At 46.1% G+C, this 19732-nt stretch overlaps 1 protein-coding gene across 1 annotated transcript; it reads left to right on the forward strand.

Moving 5' to 3' along the window:
* Window positions 1–621: 621 nt before the first annotated feature.
* Window positions 622–19217, forward strand: LOC149271180 (T-cell differentiation antigen CD6-like). Its single transcript, XM_089507564.1, has 10 exons — window positions 622–880; window positions 1196–1504; window positions 2911–3207; window positions 4238–4294; window positions 6203–6223; window positions 6339–6467; window positions 6892–6969; window positions 12722–12820; window positions 15211–15288; window positions 19099–19217. Exons 1-10 carry the CDS (start codon window positions 622–624, stop codon window positions 19215–19217), a joined length of 1446 nt encoding a protein of 481 aa, XP_089363690.1.
* Window positions 19218–19732: the final 515 nt, after the last annotated feature.

Raw genomic sequence — 19732 nt, forward strand, 5'->3', positions numbered from 1 at the left:
CTGGAAAGACGTGACAGACTGGGGATATGATAGAAACATTTAAGTACTTAAAGGAAGTCAATGTGATAAAGGTAGTGAGTTTACTTAAAAGGAGAAATAAAACCACAACAAGAGGACATAGTCTTAAGCTAGAGGAGCAAAGGTTTCTTTACTGAAAGGGTGGTGGATGCATTGAATACCCTTCCAGCAGAAGCGGTAGATACTAGTACAGTGAAGACTTTAAGCAAGCGTGGGATAGGCATAAGGCTAAGCTAGATATAAGATATAGATAAATAGATAAGGCCAGGGACTAAGGAAAGAATTCGGAGGTTGGGCAGACTAGACAACCGAATGGTTCTTATCTGCTGTCACTTTCTATGTTTTGAACTCTCAAGAGAAGCACAAAAGCGCCCCCAACGTTTCTCAGAACACCATTTCATTGCTTAGAGTCACTTACCTCTCCACGCGCATGTTGTGTTTGATGACCCCAGCCATGTTCTCTCTTTTCACAATTTTCCTCCGTTTGGTTTCTTGTAATAATTTCATGTTGTTTGTCACGGCATCAATTAACTAACAGCCGGTGTAACCCCTCCAGGCTCCCTCTCTCTTCGTCTGTTGGGAGAGAGCAGCTCTTGCCGGGGCATGGTCCACATGCAGAGTAAGGACCAGTGGTTGCCGGTGTGTGGGGACTTCTGGAGCAGCACATTGACCTTAATAACCTGCAGAAAGTTGGGCTGCGGGAGGTTGAACGGCCCATCAGATTCACCGGTAGCCTCGACAGTGAATCAGACGTCTCTTTTCCTAAACATCTCCTGCGCCCGCAAGGATCTGCTGGAGAATTGCAACGTGTCACAGATATCACACGAACTCTGCAACACGCCGGTGATCCTCAACTGCACAGGTAATGGCAGCGCAATACCAGCAAAGACAATTCAATATACAGCTTCAAGGAGATAAAATCCCAAGCTTTATATATATACTTGGAAGAATTGGAGGACTATTGGCCCAATGTCCTCACCTTCCACCTGTCCCAGAGAGTCGTACAGTATTTGAGTGCTCCATTGGGGTTTGCCTCGAACTCAATAAGGGATTGTGGCGGCTTTGGGACTCAAAATGTAATGGTGGTTTTAAGACTCATGGCAAAATGGTGGAGTTTGGGGGCTTAATGTGTGGAGTTTGGGGGTAATTCTGTAATGATGATATTATTCTGTTTTAGATCCCCCCAAGCTACGTCTCTCAGGTGGGGAAAGTCGTTGTGAGGGAGGTGTGGAGATCTTCCGTGATGGTGTCTGGGGCTCGGTGTGCGATGATGGGTGGGATGCCCTAGATGCGCACGTCACGTGTCAGCAGTTGGGCTGTGGATCTGCTTTGCAAGCTCTAGGTGCATCTCACTTTGGATCCGGACCATCGAAGATCCACCTGAATGAGTTAAGTTGTAGCGGTGCAGAGCATTATCTTTGGGAATGTCCTGCGAGGAACAAGCACAACTGTACAGCAGAGGAGCACGCGGGGGTCATCTGTGCAGGTAAGATGAGGATATTCACCAAACAGATGCATACTGTTCATGTCACTCTAACTGGGGCAAATTCACATTAGTGCAAAATGAACATTTGCCCCACTGCCCCTACTTACAATGGGCCCCCACTGGCTGTTTATCCGCTGCTGTTTGCCTTCTTCCACATGGCTCCCTGTCACGATCCCGGCCGGAGTACGGTCCGGGGGGACTCACCGCGTCGCGCTCCCGTGTGGAGTGCGTCGCCCGAGTACCCGCGGCGTCACAGCCCCGTCCGGGACGCGTTGCCCGGGTGCTCGTGGCGTCGCGCTCCGGTGCGGAGTGCATCTCCCGAGTACCCCCGAGTGGCGGGTACTCGGTACTTACCCCTCCCGGGACAATCCAGCCACACAGGGTCCTCTTCCGCGGCGGTTCACAAGAATGAACCGCCGCACAGTGATGGACACCCACGGTGTCACAGGACACGCCCCCCTGCCGATCTCTTACCCCTATGGAGGAGAAACACGTCCATTGGACGTCATCATAGTTGGGGGCGGGATCTGGAAGGGCGGCAGGTTTAAAAGCAGAGCCCTGATGCCAGTTCAGTGCTCAGTTGTTTTTACAACTAGCTGCCATCCTTACCTGGTGCTTACCTGTTTATGTTGATTCCTGTTACCGACCTTGGCTTGATTCCTGACCACGTTAACCTCTCAGCTCCTGACCCGGATTGTTTGACCATTCTCTGCCTGCTGCCTGTTACCGACCTTGGCTTGATTCCTGACCACGTTAACCTCTCAGCTCCTGACCCGGATTGGTTGACTATTCTCTGCCTGCTGCCTGTTACCGACCTTGGCTTGATTTCTGACCACGTTAACCTCTCGGCTCCTGACCAGGCTTGTTTTGACCATTCTCTGCCTGATACCTGGTACCGACCTCGGCTTGATTCCTGACCTCGTTAACTTCTCTGCTCCTGACCTGGACTATCTGACCAATAAGAGACTGGTCCATTTGTTTCCTGCATCCTGGTTTCCACACCTTTGCAAACGTAACACTCCCACATTAAAGAAGTTCAGCTCTACACCTGCATGTTAAACCAAGCGTTGGTATGGATGTGAGGGAGGACACCGGTGCTGGAGCCCAGGGCCCAGAGATCCTTTCCAGCTGTACTGGCTGTACCCCTGATAGTGGTCCTGATCCCAGCCTATTCACCTGGCAACAGAAAAATAGCATAGCCAAGCAATCCTTGCCTAATACTTTTCCCATCAGTGTATATAAGCGAAGTCATGCGCAGACTCCATGCGCTGCTCTCTGACTGGTGTTTGAAGGCCGCCAATAAACAGCATGACCCTGAAGCACCAAAAACACAAGCTGACACCTAAAAAAGTCTGAGCGCTTTCAGTCCTTCTGTTTTAACAAACTGCCCGCTCTCTTGTCTACAGAACATAAAGCCGTGCGAGTGTTTGGCGGCTCAGAAAGATGCTCGGGCCGCGTGGAGGTCTACATGGGTGGTGTGTGGGGGACGGTGTGCGACAGCCACTGGTTTGACGATGATGCTAAAATGCTCTGCAAGACCCTTGGATGTGGATCCTTCATGCGTCAGACCTCTCATGACCATTCACTCAGCACATACATGGGTTTCGTCTGCAAAAATGCGACTTCCCTCTGGGACTGTGCCGTCTACCACAAAAACCCCAACTTTTGTCGGGACTCTAGGGCCTTGGGGGTGGTCTGTAGGGGTAAGTCTAGTCACATTTTCTGTCTTTGTTGAGGATTTTCGTGTTTCTCTGTGTTTCTTGAATTCCTTTATAATGCCCTCTGCTGGTGGTGTCTGGAATAATGGGAGCATCCACCAAGTGCTGGCACAGTTGTGTGCGCCTTCTGCTGGTGGAGAATGGAATAGGAGAAGCATTCAGCTAGTGCTGGGAGAGTTGTGTGCGCCTTCTGCTGGTGGAGACTGGAATAGGAGAAGCATTCAGCTAGTGCTGGGAGATTTGTGTGCGCCCCCTGCTGGTGGTGTCTGGAATAATGGGAGCATCCAACAAGTGCTGGGAGCGTTCTGTGGTGGAGACTGGAATAGGAGAAGCATTCAGCTACTGCTGGGAGAGTTGTGTGCGCCCCCTGCTGGTGGAGACAAGAATAGGCGAAGCATTCAGCTAGTGCTGGGAGATTTGTGTGCGCCCCCTGCTGGTGGTGTCTGGAATAATGGGCGCATCCACCAAGTGCTGGCAGAGTTGTGTGCGCCCTGTGCTGGTGGTGTCTGGAATAGGAGAAACATCCAGCTAGTGCTGGGAGAGTTGTGTGCACCTCTTGCTGGTGGAGTCTCCAATGGCTACAATATATATGTGTATATATATATATATATATATATATATATATATATTGTGTGTGTGTGTGTGTGTATGTATATATATATATAGTAGAAGTATTATTAAACACTCATCTACAGACACCAGACAAGCCAGAAGGCTTGTTTTTCCCTCAGAAATCTCATGGTGCTTCCACAACCACAAGGGATTCTGGGTAGGCACATGCAAATAAGGTTAACAATTATCACCTTTGCCTCTGTATCCACTATATATATATATATATATATATATATATATATATATATTGGGTTACTGTATTTTTATCTGTACCATTATCGCATGCACAGTATGGACCTGCTCCCTCACTGCCATGTAAGACGAGAGACTTTGTTCATTTTTTAAATCACTGTTTGTTCTACATGGTATCAATGAAATAATCAGATTTCCGTCTCTACATCAGGTTTATCGACACTAGAAACATCTACTCAGACAGATTCCACAACAGTAACTGCCACAGGTGAGGCTTCAAACATCCTACTAAGTGGGCATTAAGGCTGAAGGACCTTTGATGGTGGCATTTGGGCTATACACGCATACATAACATGTACATACCAACATTCACATAAACATACTAACCAGTAATGGGCTGAGGGCATTAACAGTGTCTGTCCAGGGGGCTTATATCCCACCCTAGTGATGGGATGCTTGGGAACTTTCTAAATTATCTACCCTTGAGACTCTCCACATATTTACCCTTTAATAGCTCATCGCACAGAGCCTATCACTGTTGCTTACTAATGGTGGCAGTCAAATGGTCCTCAAAACAGTTCTTATGGAAACCATGTCTCGTAAGGAGGTTAACATGCCCCTCAACTGTCCCGATTTAGGCGGGACAGTCCCGATTTTGGGTCTCTGTTCCGCTCTCCCGCCTATCCCTTCCTCTGTCCCGCTTTGCAGGGGCAGAGCGAGGGTGAGCCATACTCAACTCAGCTGCACCGATCAGCAGCTGCAGCCTGCAGACGAGTTGGGAGATCACAATCTCCCTCTAGTCGGCTCAACATTAGGGAGCGCGAGGTGACAGACCTCGCTTTACTGCTCCCTAAGCACTACGCGCCGGCAAATAATGCCGAGCGCGGGGATATGACGTCATCCCTGCGCTCTGCAGAAATAGCCGGCGCGTAGTGAAGAGGGAGCAGTAAAGCGAGTTCTGAAGTGACAGACCTCGCGCTCCCACCACAGGATACAGGATGGAGGATGGAGGCTGGAGGAAGACGGATGGAGGAAGAAGGATGGAGGAAGAGATAAGAGATGGGGAGAAATGGTTGTAAGGGCAGTGTATCTGTATGTATGTGTTTGTAAGCTTGTGTATGGGCCTGTGTGTGTAAGAGTAGTATAGTTACTTGTTAGCTGGTGTGTAAGGGCAGTGTATGTGTGTGTGTGTGTGTGTGTAAGGGCAGTGTATATGTGTGTGTGTAAGGGCAGTGTATATGTGTGTGTGTAAGGGCAGTGTATATGTGTGTGTGTAAGGGCGGTGTACATGTATATGTGTGTAAGGGCAGTGTATATGTGTGTGTAAGGGCAGTGTAGATGTATATGTGCGTGCAAGGGCAGGTGTGTGTAAGGGTCCTGGGAGGGAGACTAACATTAGCCATTTTTAATTAAAAAAAATCTCTGCTGCTGCGGGCTACTCTTACAATGATGCTCAGCCAGCATTATGGTGGACACCTGGCTGGCTGAGAATCATGGGAATTTTAGTTCACAGCTAGCATCTGCAGCATTACTGTTGTTGCACTTGCCATGATGCTCAGCCAGCATCATGGAAGTAGTATGTCTGGCTGAGCCTCATAGGAATTCAATTCAATGTGTTGGTTATTTTTAACATGCATGACTGTGCTGACAAAAACGAAGCGTGGTTTAAGTGGCGATGCATGCGTGACATTTCAAAGTGCAATCGCTTGTATTGGTGAGTTCCGCCAGATTAAATAAAAAAAATGTGTCCCTCTTTCACATTTTGAAATGTTGGGAGGTATGGGTTAAGATATTCTGAATAAAGTCACATGTCCACATCTTTTAACCCTTTCTCTTCTTCACTTCCTCCTCACTCATTCTTCAGTTCATGCCCCCCTTCAGTGATCAGATATCTGCCAGGCTGAAGACTGATGACGTGGCTAATGTGAGCTGATATGAGGACAGGGAGTACATGTTCCACCATTTCTGGGGCCTCTTGGCAAACGGCTCCCGTGGCATGTGCCACTGCCTGTATTATTATCACACGTACCATGTATGTGTAAATCTTCCGATTATTCTGCCGATGCGCCCCTTAGTCTCCCATCATGCATGGAACTCAGTCTAGATTTTATCTCTGTGGCCAATTTTCCCATTGTTTGTTTCATTTAATGATCATAATAACAATTTGTTCTTCCAGGGTTACTGGCCGTGGGACCAGGTAATGTACCTCTGTCTCTCTGCACGTTGTGTCTTTTGCTGTCTCACTGTGTATCTCATGCGGTCTCTTTTCTTAATGTTTCTTGTATGATCCTTATCTTTGTGGTTTATTCCAGACTCAGGAGTGGTTGACGTTGGGAACGCCCCATTGTATATGATAGGACTGTGTGCGGCGCTGGCTGTGCTTCTCCTGACCTCCATCATCTCCTTCTTATTGATTATCTGGCGCATGAGGAAGCAACAAAGTAACTGGGAGATGGCTGGAGTTTCATTTCCTTAGACCGCAGAGGGTTAGGGAGCACGTGGCATTACTACACATTGGCTGGGGTGCTAAAAGAAATCTATGAATAGTTGGGACTTGGAATCAGGGTCACTGTGCAGTACTCTCAGGACGAAAGATTCTATGAGTGGTTAGGGTTTTGGTTCCTGTGCCTAAGGAGTCAATTATTAGGCCGATTTACAGGAAATGTATGGTCTATTTTTTATAGGTGGGTTACGGTTGCCCGAAGCTCTGTCTGTGGGAATTATATAACAGGGTCACGGTAGTGGAACGGCTTATTTCATAAAGAACTGCACGGAGAAGTGTCAGTCTGGCGGACTTATCGTCGCTTTGTTTGATGATCATGGGTTATATTGTATTTATAATAATCTTTCACTCCTCTGCTCCAGGGATCTCGCTTCAGAGTGTTTCCCGGACTTCAGCCAATGAGTACAGAGAATCCATCTTTTCACAGGACAAGTCACCAGGTGAGGAATAGGGAGGTCACTAGGTGAGGAATGGCAGGCCCCTCAACTGTCCCGATTTAGGCGGGACAGTCACGATTTTGGGTCCGCCTGTCTCTATCGCTGTCCCACTTCTGCTTCAGTGAGGCTCTTCGTCCCGCCCCCTTGAAGACGCGATGCGACGCTGGAGGGGGCGGGCTCACATAGTCAATAGAGTTCCTGGTGTTGCAGTCAGTCCCGTGGAGGAGAGCACGAAGCAGGCGGGAAAGTCAGAAAAAAGGTAGCTGGCTGGGGGGGCATGAGTACTCAAAGCGATGGGGGCAACAATACACAATAGGGAAAAGGCTGGGGCATTATATAAATCAAGACTAAAGGGGCTGCTGGCTGCGGGCATACATACACAGTGGGAGAAAGCAAGGGACACAAGGTTGTGGGGGCATTAATACACAAGGGGGGCTGCCTAGGGGCATCACTTACATCTATACTAAAAGGGGACTGGCTGGTGGTATACATACACAATGGGTGGCTGGCTGTGGGCAACACACAAGGGGGCATAAAGAGGGGCTGGCACTGGGCATGAAAACATAATAGAGGCCTGGCTGGAGGCAATACACAAGGTTGCGGGGCCACCAATACACAGGAGGGCAGCTGGGGCCATTACATGATAAATCAATACTAAAGGGAGGGTCTGGCTGGGAGAGATTTACAAGGGGCAACACAAAAGGGGGGTTAATCACTAAGCAGTATGGCAAAAACATTTTTTATTTGTTGTAGCTTAGATCCTGCTGTGTGTGTGTTTGGGTGTCTGTGTGGCAGAGCCTGTCCTGGTGTGTGTATTTGGTGTGTCAGTGTGGCAGAGCTTGTCCTGGTATTGTGTGTTTGGGTGTCGGCGTGGCAGAGCCTGTCCTGGTATTGTGTGTTTGGGTGTCGGTGTGGCAGAGCCTGTCCTGGTATTGTGTGTTTGGGTGTCGGTGTGGCAGAGCCTGTCCTGGTATTGTGTGTTTGGGTGTCGGTGTGGCAGAGCCTTTGCTGGTATTGTGTGTTTGGGTGTCCGTGTGGCAGAGCCTGTCCTGGTGTGTGTTTGGGTGTCAGTGTGGCAGAGCCTGTCCTGGTGTGTGCGTGTTTGGGCGGACACCTGGCTGAGCATCATGAGAATTGTTGTTCACAGCTAACATCTGCAGCTGTATCAACTGTTAACTGCATTTCCCATGATGCTCAGCCAGCATGGGTGTACTATCTGGGTGCTGGCTGGGGCATTGCCTGGATGTGCAATCTGGATGTTTGGCAAGACCTGTGGGTGCAAAGTGGTGCTTTGGAAAGTTTTGTTGTTGCAATCAGGTACTGTAGGTGTAAGGGATGCGGGGGCAATAATGTAAGGAGGGCAGAAGAAATCGAGTGAAGGGCTCTGATATAGATAATGCATGTTACTGTGTGATATTACCTGACTGGGGCTCTGATATAGATAATGCATGTTACTGTGTGATATTACCTGGCTGGGGCTCTGATATAGATAATACATGTTACTGTGTGATATTACCTGGCTGGGGCTCTGATATATGATAATGCATATTACTGTGTGATATTTCCTGGCTGGGGCTCTGATATAGATAATGCATATTACTGTGTGATATTACCTGGCTGGGGATCTGATATACATAATACATGTTACTGTGTGATATTACCTGGCTGGGGCTCTGATATATGATAATGCATGTTACTGTGTGATATTACCTGGCTGGGGCTCTGATATATGATAATGCATGTTACTGTGTGATATATTACCTGGCTGGGGCTCTGATATAGATAATGCATGTTACTGTGTGATATTACCTGGCTGGGGCTCTGATATAGATAATGCATGTTACTGTGTGATATATTACCTGGCTGGGACTCTGATATAGATAATGCATGTTACTGTGTGATATTACCTGGCTGGGGCTCTGATATAGATAATGCATGTTACTGTGTGATATTACCTGGCTGAGGCTCTGATATATATAATGCATGTTACTGTGTGATATTACCTGGCTGGGGCTCTGATATATGATAATACATGTTACTTTGTGATATTACCTGGCTGGGGCTCTGATATATGATAATGCATGTTACTGTGTGATACTACCTGGCTGGGGCTCTGATATATGATAATGCATGTTACTGTGTGATATTACCTGGCTGGGGCTCTGATATATGATAATGCATGTTACTGTGTGATATTACCTGGCTGGGGCTCTGATATATGATAATGCATGTTACTGTGTGATATTACCTGGCTGGGGCTCTGATATAGATAATGCATATTACTGTGTGATATTACCTGGCTGGGGATCTGATATAGATAATGCATGTTACTGTGCGATATTACCTGGCTGGGGCTCTGACATAGATAATACATGTTACTGTGTGATATTGCCTGGCTGGGGCTGTGATATATGATAATACATGTTACTGTTTGATATTACCTGGCTGGGGCTCTGATATATGATAATGCATGTTACTGTGTGATATTACCTGGCTGGGGCTCTGATATATGATAATGCATGTTACTGTGTGATATTACCTGGCTGGGGCTCTGATATATGATAATGCATGTTACTGTGTGATATTACCTGGCTGGGGCTCTGATATATGATAATGCATGTTACTGTGTGATATTACCTGGCTGGGGCTCTGATATATGATAATGCATGTTACTGTGTGATATTACCTGGCTGAGGCTCTGATATATATATATATATAATGCATGTTACTGTGTGATATTACCTGGCTGGGGATCTGATATAGATAATACATGTTACTGTGTGATATTACCTGGCTGGGGCTCTGATATAGATAATGCATGTTACTGTGTGATATTACCTGGCTGGGGATCTGATATAGATAATGCATGTTACTGTGTGATATTACCTGGCTGCGGGTCTGATATAGATAATGCATGTTACTGTGCGATATTACCTGGCTGGGGCTCTGATATAGATAATACATGTTACTGTGTGATATTACCTGGCTGGGGCTCTGATATAGATAATGCATGTTACTGTGTTATATTACCTGGCTGGGGCTCTGATATAGATAATACATGTTACTGTGTGATATTACCTGGCTGGGGCTCTGATATAGATAATGCATGTTACTGTGCGATATTACCTGGTTGGGGATCTGATATAGATAATACATGTTACTGTGTGATATTACCTGGCTGGGGCTCTGATATAGATAATGCATGTTACTGTGAGGAGGTGGAGGTGTAAGAGGACTCATGTCGGCCTGTGCCTAATAACAAGCGGGAAGTTTATGTGATGTAGCCTGGACTGGTGTGGAGCAAGGGAATCACAATGGGGGGGGGGTTATTTCTTGGAACAAAATACAAAAAGAAGCGAACGAGGACGAATGTGAGGACAAGAGGCCCTGGAAGGCTCAAACTTGGCTCAGGGGGTTAAGCTGGGGCACCTTCTACGTTAGTGAAGTGTAACTGCCACTTGCACCATTTCACTTGATCTGTCTGCACGGGGCCAGCAGTGATCCTTACCACAGCCGGGCCGCCTGTATTTCCTACAGGAAATGAACACCCCAAGCTTGTGAAGGAGTTCATTAATAAACACGACTACCGAGCTCTGATACCCCGACCATCCACAAACCGTTTGTGACATTTCATTGCTTCGTGTTGTAGGTCCCCCGTTACAGATGTTCGCACACAGAGACATGACCCGAAGCAGACAGCCAGGTGACGTCTCTTCCTCTCTTCTCCTATTTATCTCCTGACACTGGCTCTGTCGCTCTTAGGGGACCCCACTCCCTCTGCTGCAGATACATGGGATGGAATAAGTCTTTAGGATGATGGGTGGGTTCCCTGGGTTTTTCTTTGCAGTAAGCATTTTGCTTTGTGAATCACATGGTTTACCCCCAGCAATGGGTCAACGTCCACCTATCTGCACCAACTCTAACCTTCTCAGTAAAGTAAAACTTTCTTCCATTCCATCTCAGCCTCTGACCCTCTAGTGTAAGACTCTGGTCTCTTGTTGTAACTTTTCTCCTGCCTTAATGTAAACTTCCCTCCTGTCCTTTTGTGTATTTAAACCTCTCTCTCTCTCTCATCCCTTTTCTCTCTCTCTTCCATCCCCTCTGTCTCTCTTCTCTCCTGTAAGCCGGATGTATTGAGATCCTTAAGTCTTCTCCTCCTCTGAACTCTCTCCAGAAAGTCAGTATCCATCTGAACCTGAGGAGTGAGCGGGGTTTTCCGGCATGTTGTGTTTTGGGGCGTTATGTATTACATTTTCCACTAGAGAGTATAGTGATGGTGATATTGTGCACTTGCTGTGTTAGTGTTCTGTTGTGTTAGTGTTCTGTTGTGTTTAGGGCTGAAACAACGAATCGATAAAATCGATAATAATCGATAACGGAAATCGTTGTCGACGATTTCCGTTATCGATTAATCGAGTGATCGATTCGTTGTTGGAGCACTCGGCTCCTTTTACTTACCTCCGCGAGCGTTCCCCGCTTCCGCTACACGCGCTGCACTCTCCGCCTTCTTTTAGTTGCGTGTGGCTCCGTTCGCACAGAGCGGTTCGCTCTGTGCGAGTGGCTCCGTTCGCACAGAGCGGTTCGCTCTGTGCGAGTGGCTCCGTTCGCACAGAGCGGTTCGCTCTGTGCGAGTGGCTCCGTTCGCACAGAGCGATTCGCGGGGGTGGGGGTGGGGTTTCAGGGGATGCAGGGCAGAGTGGGGGTGGGGATGCAGGGCAGGGTGTGAGTGTGGGGGCAGGGCAGGAGACTGGGTGCAGGGCAGAGTTGGAGACTGGGTGCAGGGCAGAGTGTGAGTGTGGGTGCAGGGCAGAGTGGGTGCAGGGTGTGAGTGTGGGGGCAGGGCTGGGTGCAGGGCAGAGTTGGAGACTGGGTGCAGGGGCACAGTGCAAAGTGCTGGGTGCAAAGTGCCAGGGCTGGGTGCAAAGTGCCAGGGCTGGGTGCAAAGTGCCAGGGCTGGGGCAAAGTGCTGAGTGCTGGGTGCAAAGTGCCAGGGCTGGGTGCAAAGTGCCGGGTGCAAAGTGCTGGGTGCAAAGTGCCAGGGCTGGGTGCAAAGTGCCACGGCTGGGTGCAAAGTGCTGGGTGCAAAGTGCTGGGTGCAAAGTGCCAGGGCTGGGGCAAAGTGCTGAGTGCTGGGTGCAAAGTGCCAGGGCTGGGTGCAAAGTGCTGGGTGCAAAGTGCTGGGTGCAAAGTGCTGGGTGCAAAGTGCCAGGGGTGGGGCAAAGTGCTGGGTGCAAAGTGCTGGGTGCAAAGTGCTGAGTGCAAAGTGCCAGGGCTGGGGCAAAGTTTCTTGAACAGTAATAGTCCACCTCTTTTCAGAATGTTTGGGGTTATTTTGTTTCATAAATATTGTGTTTGGGTTCTTGTACTTTGAAAATATTGTTTTTTTATTACATCATAACAAAATAAGAATGTTAATGTAAATTTTAAGTTGTTTTTTAACATCCAGTTCATTAAATTATTTTAAATAAACAAAAAATTTGCATATTGTTTTTTTTTATCCGATTAATCGATTAATCGAAAAAATAATCGGCCAACTAATCGATTATTAAAATAATCGTTAGTTGCAGCCCTAGTTGTGTTAGTGTTCTGTTGTGTTAGTGTTCTGTTGTGTTAGTGTTCTGTTGTGTTAGTGTTCTGTTGTGTTAGTGTGTCTTGTGAAGTCCTGATTTCCCTGCTTGTCTGTGTCTGGGAGTGAACATACCGTATATAACATTCAAATATACAAAACTTTGCCTGTTTCTGTCTTGCTTTCTAGTGCCCGTGGCCATACCTGATGTTCCCCCTGACGTGGCCGAGGGCTCGCATGACTATGAATTTGGCAGCCGGCCCCCCGAACCCCTCATCACATTTCATGGTGAGTCTGCATATTATACTGGGACCATGAGACCACGTGTAGCCTTTGTTTTATCCCTCTTTATCTTGTGGATCCTGAAGAAGGCAGAAACCCTCCCAATTTTGCCTTAAAATGGGGAAAATTAATGCCTGATTCCAACATGATGTCTGATTTCTCACCGGATCAGCAAGCTCTTTCTAATCATGGCAACAAACACACAGACAACAGTCCTGCCACACTGGTGTGAGCACCGTGACTACTGTCAGCCAAGCTGACAAACGCTCAAGCACCTCGACCATTCTATCCATCATTCTATCCCCACCGTCATACTTTAATATCTTCTCCCCTCTGCCCCAGTACTGCAGCGCCTTCACCATCGAAGTGCAGCCCACCCCTGCTGCAGATTCTGTAGCCGACCCCAAAGTCTGCCTAGTTTCCTAAAAACTCCTTCCCCCTCCTGCTGCCTCCCTGGTTTAGCGCGTGGTGCTGGGAATATTTCACTAAGTTTGTCACCCTAAATGCCATTGACTTGGTCTTTAGTGCCAACAGGGGCACGCTAAGTTTTGGTTCGGGTGCACAGAGAACGAGGCACCCAGTGGGGTCATGTAATGTGTGTTACATGTTCCCAAAGTAGTAGGATGGAAGAGCATGTGGAGTATGAGCTGGAGTGAATATAGGGCTGAGTGCAAGGCAAGAGGTAAGAAGGAGGGGAAAGGAAAGAGGAAGAGTGTATGGGTATGTGTGTGTACGTATGTGTGTATGTATATGTATGGTGTTAGAGAGAGTTTGTGTGTTAGGATGCGTGTATGGGAGAGTGTATGTATGTGTGTATGTATGTGTATGGTGTTAGAGAGCGTTTGTGTGTTAGGATGCCTGTGCATTTTCGTTCTGGAGGGGCGAAGAAATACTTTTTTCTCTATTCCCCCGAATATATTTGGGGATCCAGTTCTGTGGATGGATAACGTCACTAATTAAAGAAATATCGTGACAGACTCGTTTCAGAGACAGCACGAGCTGAGGGTCGCTCAGGAGGATCACACTCAAGAACCGTGGGGAGAGGCTTTACAGACCCAGCAAAGTAAGGACCTAAATCCCATGTCCGTTATCTCCCTTCACTTCCTACTTATTACTGTGTACAGCCATTGTACAAAATAACGTCGCGTTAACGCAATGTCCCGAACGCGAAGTCTCTGTCTGTTACCCCAGAACTAAAGCTCTTTCAACAAGGCTACTCGATCAACTGGGAGATTTAGGTGGCTGCCTAGCACGCAGAGTTGGTGAAGCGTGCCGCCGCTTGTTAACCAGTATGCGCAAGCAGGAAGAGGGTGCAGGAACTCACCAGCCATAGCGCGTTATTTACTCTTCTGTCCACGTGTAGACTAGCGCTAGATCTCCTCCGAAACCAGCCCAGATATACTGGTGAGGTCAAGGCAGGTCTCCATCATGTCATTATTGTGTTAACTACCACGGAGTTCTGGCATATGATGTCATATTCCGGTGCTCTAAGTAGATGGGCAGACGACAGGTCCGGGAGGAGGGTGGCCAGAGGGACTGACTGGGGTTAGGCCTAGGGCAACAACTCCCATAAAATGAGAGAGATGATGGGTCTGACCCCCCCAACACTATCATGGGAAAGGGTTAAAAAGAGGCAACCTCTTCTCGTTACTTGAAATCATAAATCGGATCATATTTTCTTTTTTATATTAGTTAACATGCCAGGTTCTTCATGTCTGGCCTTCTCTGGTGATATATTTCTCCACATACTTTGGCTGTCTGTTTGGTGATCTATTTCTCTGCATACTTTATTTTTGGCTGTCTCTTTGGTTGTATGTTTCTCTACATACGGTACTTTGTTTAGCTGTCTCGCTGGTGATTTATTTCTCTATATGTCTAACAGATGCTACACTTTTTAAATTTGGAACTTTCATGTTTTTCTCTCCCTTTATTCACGTTTCTGTTTGAATTTCCCAGAATCAGTTTGGTCTTCAAGGTCCTCCAGTACGTCCTCAGAAGAACAAAATTGGTATGAAAATTACAGAAGACAACAAGGTCAGTGTGCGGGGAACATTGGATGGGTTCATGGGAAATCTCGTAAATATTTAGGCTGCGTCTACAGGTTGAGCCAAGGATGTTCGGCCAAACTGGACTCCAAGAAGGTGCAGAAGTCCATCCCATGATCCCCACTGACCACAAAAGCAGGACAGTGGGGCTCTTCAGCCAAACAGAGCCCATGAAGTAAAAACAGTTTGGGCAGCACCTAAAGCTCGTCTCTAAGCAGTTGTGTGCCCCAGCTATGCTCTCATCTTTTATGGGTTATGGTGTGATGCTCCGTTTGCTTTTGCTTTGGGTTTTGCATTGAATCATCAAGGGCTTTTGCTTCATCTTGGTTAACGAGCCCATCTTTGTCTCAGGGAATCATGATTTGACGCCTCCGCCCCAGTCCCACGCTGGGTCGTCTGAATACGACGATGTCATTTCCACCGGTTCAGGTAAAGAAACGCATCTGTGTTAAAAGATACATTCAAGCAAAACGCATGATGGGCTACACACCTTTACACTGGGAATGCGATCCTAGAGGACAGTCACAGGGACCTTGTAAAATATCACATGAAACGGCAGGCCATTTGCACTGTGGTGCCGAGACCCAGGGCTGGACTGGGATGACAAGGCGGCCCTGGCACTTTAAGGCTGGTGGCTGCCTTATGATGTAAGCGGCTGACGGTTGGATATGTGTAGCTGCACTTTGCTCTTGTTTGGGGTGAGTTTCAGTTATTTCTCAGTCAATACAAGCAGGAAAAAGAGCTTTCTTAAAATGAAGTAGTGATAAAGAAATTGACATCAAAAGCAGACCCAAGTCGATCACACTGGATCCAAAGTCCCCCCACCAACAAGTTGCTGATCCAGAACGCCACATTGAAGTGATTTCCAATTTTGCCTGAAAAGGGGGAAAAATTACTTCTTGGCTCCAAAATGGTCTCGGACCCTGTCCTTATAACCCGTTATATCCCTGTATATTCCTCCTATTATATATTATATACTCTCCGGCCGTATAACTAATCCCGTCCTAATAACCCGTTATATCCCTGTATATTCCTCATATTATATATTATATACTCTCCGGCCGTATAACTAATCCCGTCCTTATAACCCGTTATATCCCTGTATATTCCTCATATTATATATTATATACTCTCCGGCCGTATAACTAATCCCGTCCTTATAACCCGTTATATCCTGTATATTCCTCATATTATATATTATATACTCCCCGGCCATATAACTAATCCCGTCCTTATAACCCGTTATATCCCTGTATATTCCTCATATTATATATTATATACTCTCCGGCCGTATAACTAATCCTGTCCTTATAACCCAATATATCCCTGTATATTCCTCATATTATATATTATATACTCTCCGGCTGTATAACTAATCCCGTCCTTATAACCCGTTATATCCTGTATATTCCTCATATTATATATTATATACTCTCCGGCCGTATAACTAATCCCGTCCTTATAACCCGGTATATCCTGTATATTCCTCATATTATATATTATATACTCTCCGGCCGTATAACAAATCCCGTCCATATAACCCGTTATATCCCTGTATATTCCTCCTATTATATATTAGATACTCTCCGGCCGTATAACTAATCCCGTCCTTATAACCTGGTATATCCTGTATATTCCTCATATTATATACTCTCCGGCCGTATAACTAATCCCGTCCATATAACCCGTTATATCCCTGTATATTCCTCCTATTATATATTATATACTCTCCGGCCGTATAACTAATCCCGTCCTTATAACCCGGTATATCCTGTATATACCTCATATTATATACTCTCCGGCCGTATAACTAATCCCGTCCTTATGACCCGTTATATACTGTATATTCCTCATATTATATATTATATACTCTCCGGCCGTATAACTAATCCCGTCCTTATGACCCGTTATATTCCTGTATATTCCTCCTGTTATATATTATATACTCTCCGGCCGTATAACTAATCCCGTCCTTATAACCCGTTATATCCTGTATATACCTTATATTATATATTATATACTCTCCGGCCGTATAACTAATTCCGTCCTTATAACCCGTTATATCCTGTATATTCCTCATATTATATATTATATACTCTCCGGCCGTATAACTAATCCCGTCCTTATGACCCGTTATATTCCTGTATATTCCTCCTGTTATATATTATATACTCTCCGGCCGTATAACTAATCCCGTCCTTATAACCCGTTATATTACATATTATATACTCTCTGGCCGTATAACTAATCCTGTCCTTATAACCTGTTATATCCCTGTATATTCCTCATATTATATATTATATACTCTCCGGCCCGTATAACTAATCCCGTCCTTATGACCCGTTATATCCTGTATATACCTCATATTATATATTATATACTCTCCGGCCGTATAACTAATCCCGTCCTTATGACCCGTTATATACTGTATATTCCTCATATTATATATTATATACTCTCCGGCCGTATAACTAATCCCGTCCTTATAACCCGTTATATCCCTGTATATTCTCATATTACATATTATATACTCTCTGGCCGTATAACTAATCCCGTCCTTATAACCCGTTATATCCTGTATATTCCTCATATTATATATTATATACTCTCCGACCCGTATAACTAATCCCAAGCAGACTTGCAGTACACTCACTGGGGGGGGGTCTAATAAGAGCCCCCAAGCACGTGCTCACAAAGCCCTCCTATTTATTTCAATGGGAGCGTTTTCCTGCCAATTACTTCAACTTTAAGCAGCCAAAAGCGATAGAAAAAACAGGACCACCGGGTAATACCCATTATTTATCGGGGCCCCATGGGACACTTCTTATTTTGCCCTGAACCTCATTATAATGTAAGCGTATAACGAACGGAACTGATTGCTGACGTACCAAGAAATTACAATCAATACAAAATGAATCTTGAACCTTCCGTGTTCTTTCTCGATATGTCTTCTTATTCATCTCCCTGCAGGTTGAACGTCACTGAATCGCTGTTCCTGATGTGTCTCCAAACATTTACAATTACATTGTGCTACATTCTAATACAACAATAATACAATATTACAAAAACTATTACAATTAATTAAAAAAACTATTACAATTAATAAAAAATGCTCAGTGTAGTCTTTGTGGGATTTATTGTCTGGTTTCTTCTCTTGTGGGCCCAAATTAACTCACACTCTCACTCACGCTCTCACACCCTCACTCACTCTCTCTCTAAATATTTCCCCACCTTATCTGATGACCCCTTTTCCATTTCTGTCAAACACTTCCGCAGCTTCTTCTTCTATCTTTAATCTTTTCCCTTCTCCTCCCTTCTTTTCTCTCTTCTATCTTTAATTTGTTATCTTCGTCCGCATCTCCATGAACATAGCCCAGCGGCGACTTCTGCCAAAACGATGGTGCTTGCGGTGACGTCCCTGATCCTCTAATCCCATAACAACCTAACCTTACTGCCCATGACTTTTCCTCATACTTTCACGATTTCAGACATGAAATATCAGCACAGTCGCCCTCCCTCAGTCTCCGCACCCTCCCATACACTAAACTTGTCATGGAACAAGTTTGTTTATTTTGTTATTTCCCTTTTTCCCTTTAAGTGGCTGGTTGCCCTGGCAACTTTCCAATTCTCATAGCTGAGATTGGGCTATTCCTCCTCCCCTGCAACTTTTCTGTAGTTGGTTTGTTCTTGGTGTTTTTCCTGTTCCCCTGTATCTCTCCCCTGGACATTCTATCTCAGCAGCCTCTGTGAGTACAGGTTCTGATTATCTTCTCCCTTGCAAGGAAATCCGTTTTTACCTTCCCCTTGCAGAAGCACTTCCACTCATAACAAAGCACCTTCTTCTAGAGAAGCACTTTCCCAACACTATACAACCAACAAGTGCCTTTATTTCTGTGACTTTTCCAATAAAGCTAAGAAAATACAGAAGACTTTGTGTGCTTTTATAGGGGACGAGTTAAGCTATCTGACCTTATTCATTTCCTGGCATTTGACATTCATATCCAGGCATCTGACCCTGGGGTTCCAGAATAGTAAAAACGGATACCATGTGCTTTGGGAGCAGCACAGAAAGCTCCAGCTTTCCACAGCTTCAATATAAAGGCACCAGCGCTGCAACCCAGCTCAGTGTATTACTCACAGAATTATCACTCTTGTGTCTTGCCTAGGTTAACCTTCTGCCCAGCTACTAAGTTAGGAACAACAGTTATACTTACCCCTGTGCATGTCCCCACGGTTAAGGCTACCAAGGGCCACGCCACTGGACATCAGCCAAGATAGGGATCAGAGCTACGGATACCTGTGAGTACAGCTACCTCTACGCCGACTGCTGCAGGACACCAAACGGCTCCAACCGCTGACACAGGTTACAGACCGCACGCCACACGAACTGGCTAAAGGCCTACACACACCTGCAGCATGGAAGAACTCAGACCCTCACCAGACACAACACATAAGAGTGACAGGTCAGACACTGAAACAGCGACACAACTGCAACAGATGCAGGAAGGCGCAAGGCCTAAGCGAACAGTTACACTGACACAAAAAGCCTGTGAAAAATATGAAGCTGACATTGAGATGCACCGTGCTAAGTTGGAAAAGGCATGGGAAGAAATCGAAATTGAAATGAGTGATGCCACAAATGTTGGCGAACAAGAAAAGGACATTAAGCGAGCCATAACTCAAATCAAGTCATGTCATAGACATTATGTAGCATTGTCACAAGCATATTTCACCTATCTGACAAGAACCAACACAATTAATAGCCTGAGGGAACGCGAGCTGCAAAAAACAATCGATAGGGAACGCGACGGCATTGTGCAGACCGCCATTATGGAGGCGCAAAGTGAAAGAAAGGAGCTCCTCCTGGAAACTG

Source organism: Sceloporus occidentalis, unplaced genomic scaffold (assembly GCF_023333645.1).
Source record: "Sceloporus occidentalis isolate IW3139 unplaced genomic scaffold, rSceOcc1.0.p SCAF_543, whole genome shotgun sequence".
In the NCBI taxonomy this organism is placed as follows: Eukaryota; Metazoa; Chordata; class Lepidosauria; order Squamata; family Phrynosomatidae; genus Sceloporus; species Sceloporus occidentalis.

What these genes read in the sequence shown, in the direction of transcription:
- LOC149271180 (XM_089507564.1), top strand. Translation starts at nt 622, where the DNA reads ATGGTCCACATGCAGAGTAAGGACCAGTGGTTGCCGGTGTGTGGGGAC. An exon ending in CGCGGGGGTCATCTGTGCAG is followed by an intron (nt 1,505 to 2,910) that starts GTAAGATGAGGA and finishes TCTTGTCTACAG; the next exon opens with AACATAAAGCCGTGCGAGTG. An exon ending in GTTACTGGCCGTGGGACCAG is followed by an intron (nt 6,224 to 6,338) that starts GTAATGTACCTC and finishes GGTTTATTCCAG; the next exon opens with ACTCAGGAGTGGTTGACGTT.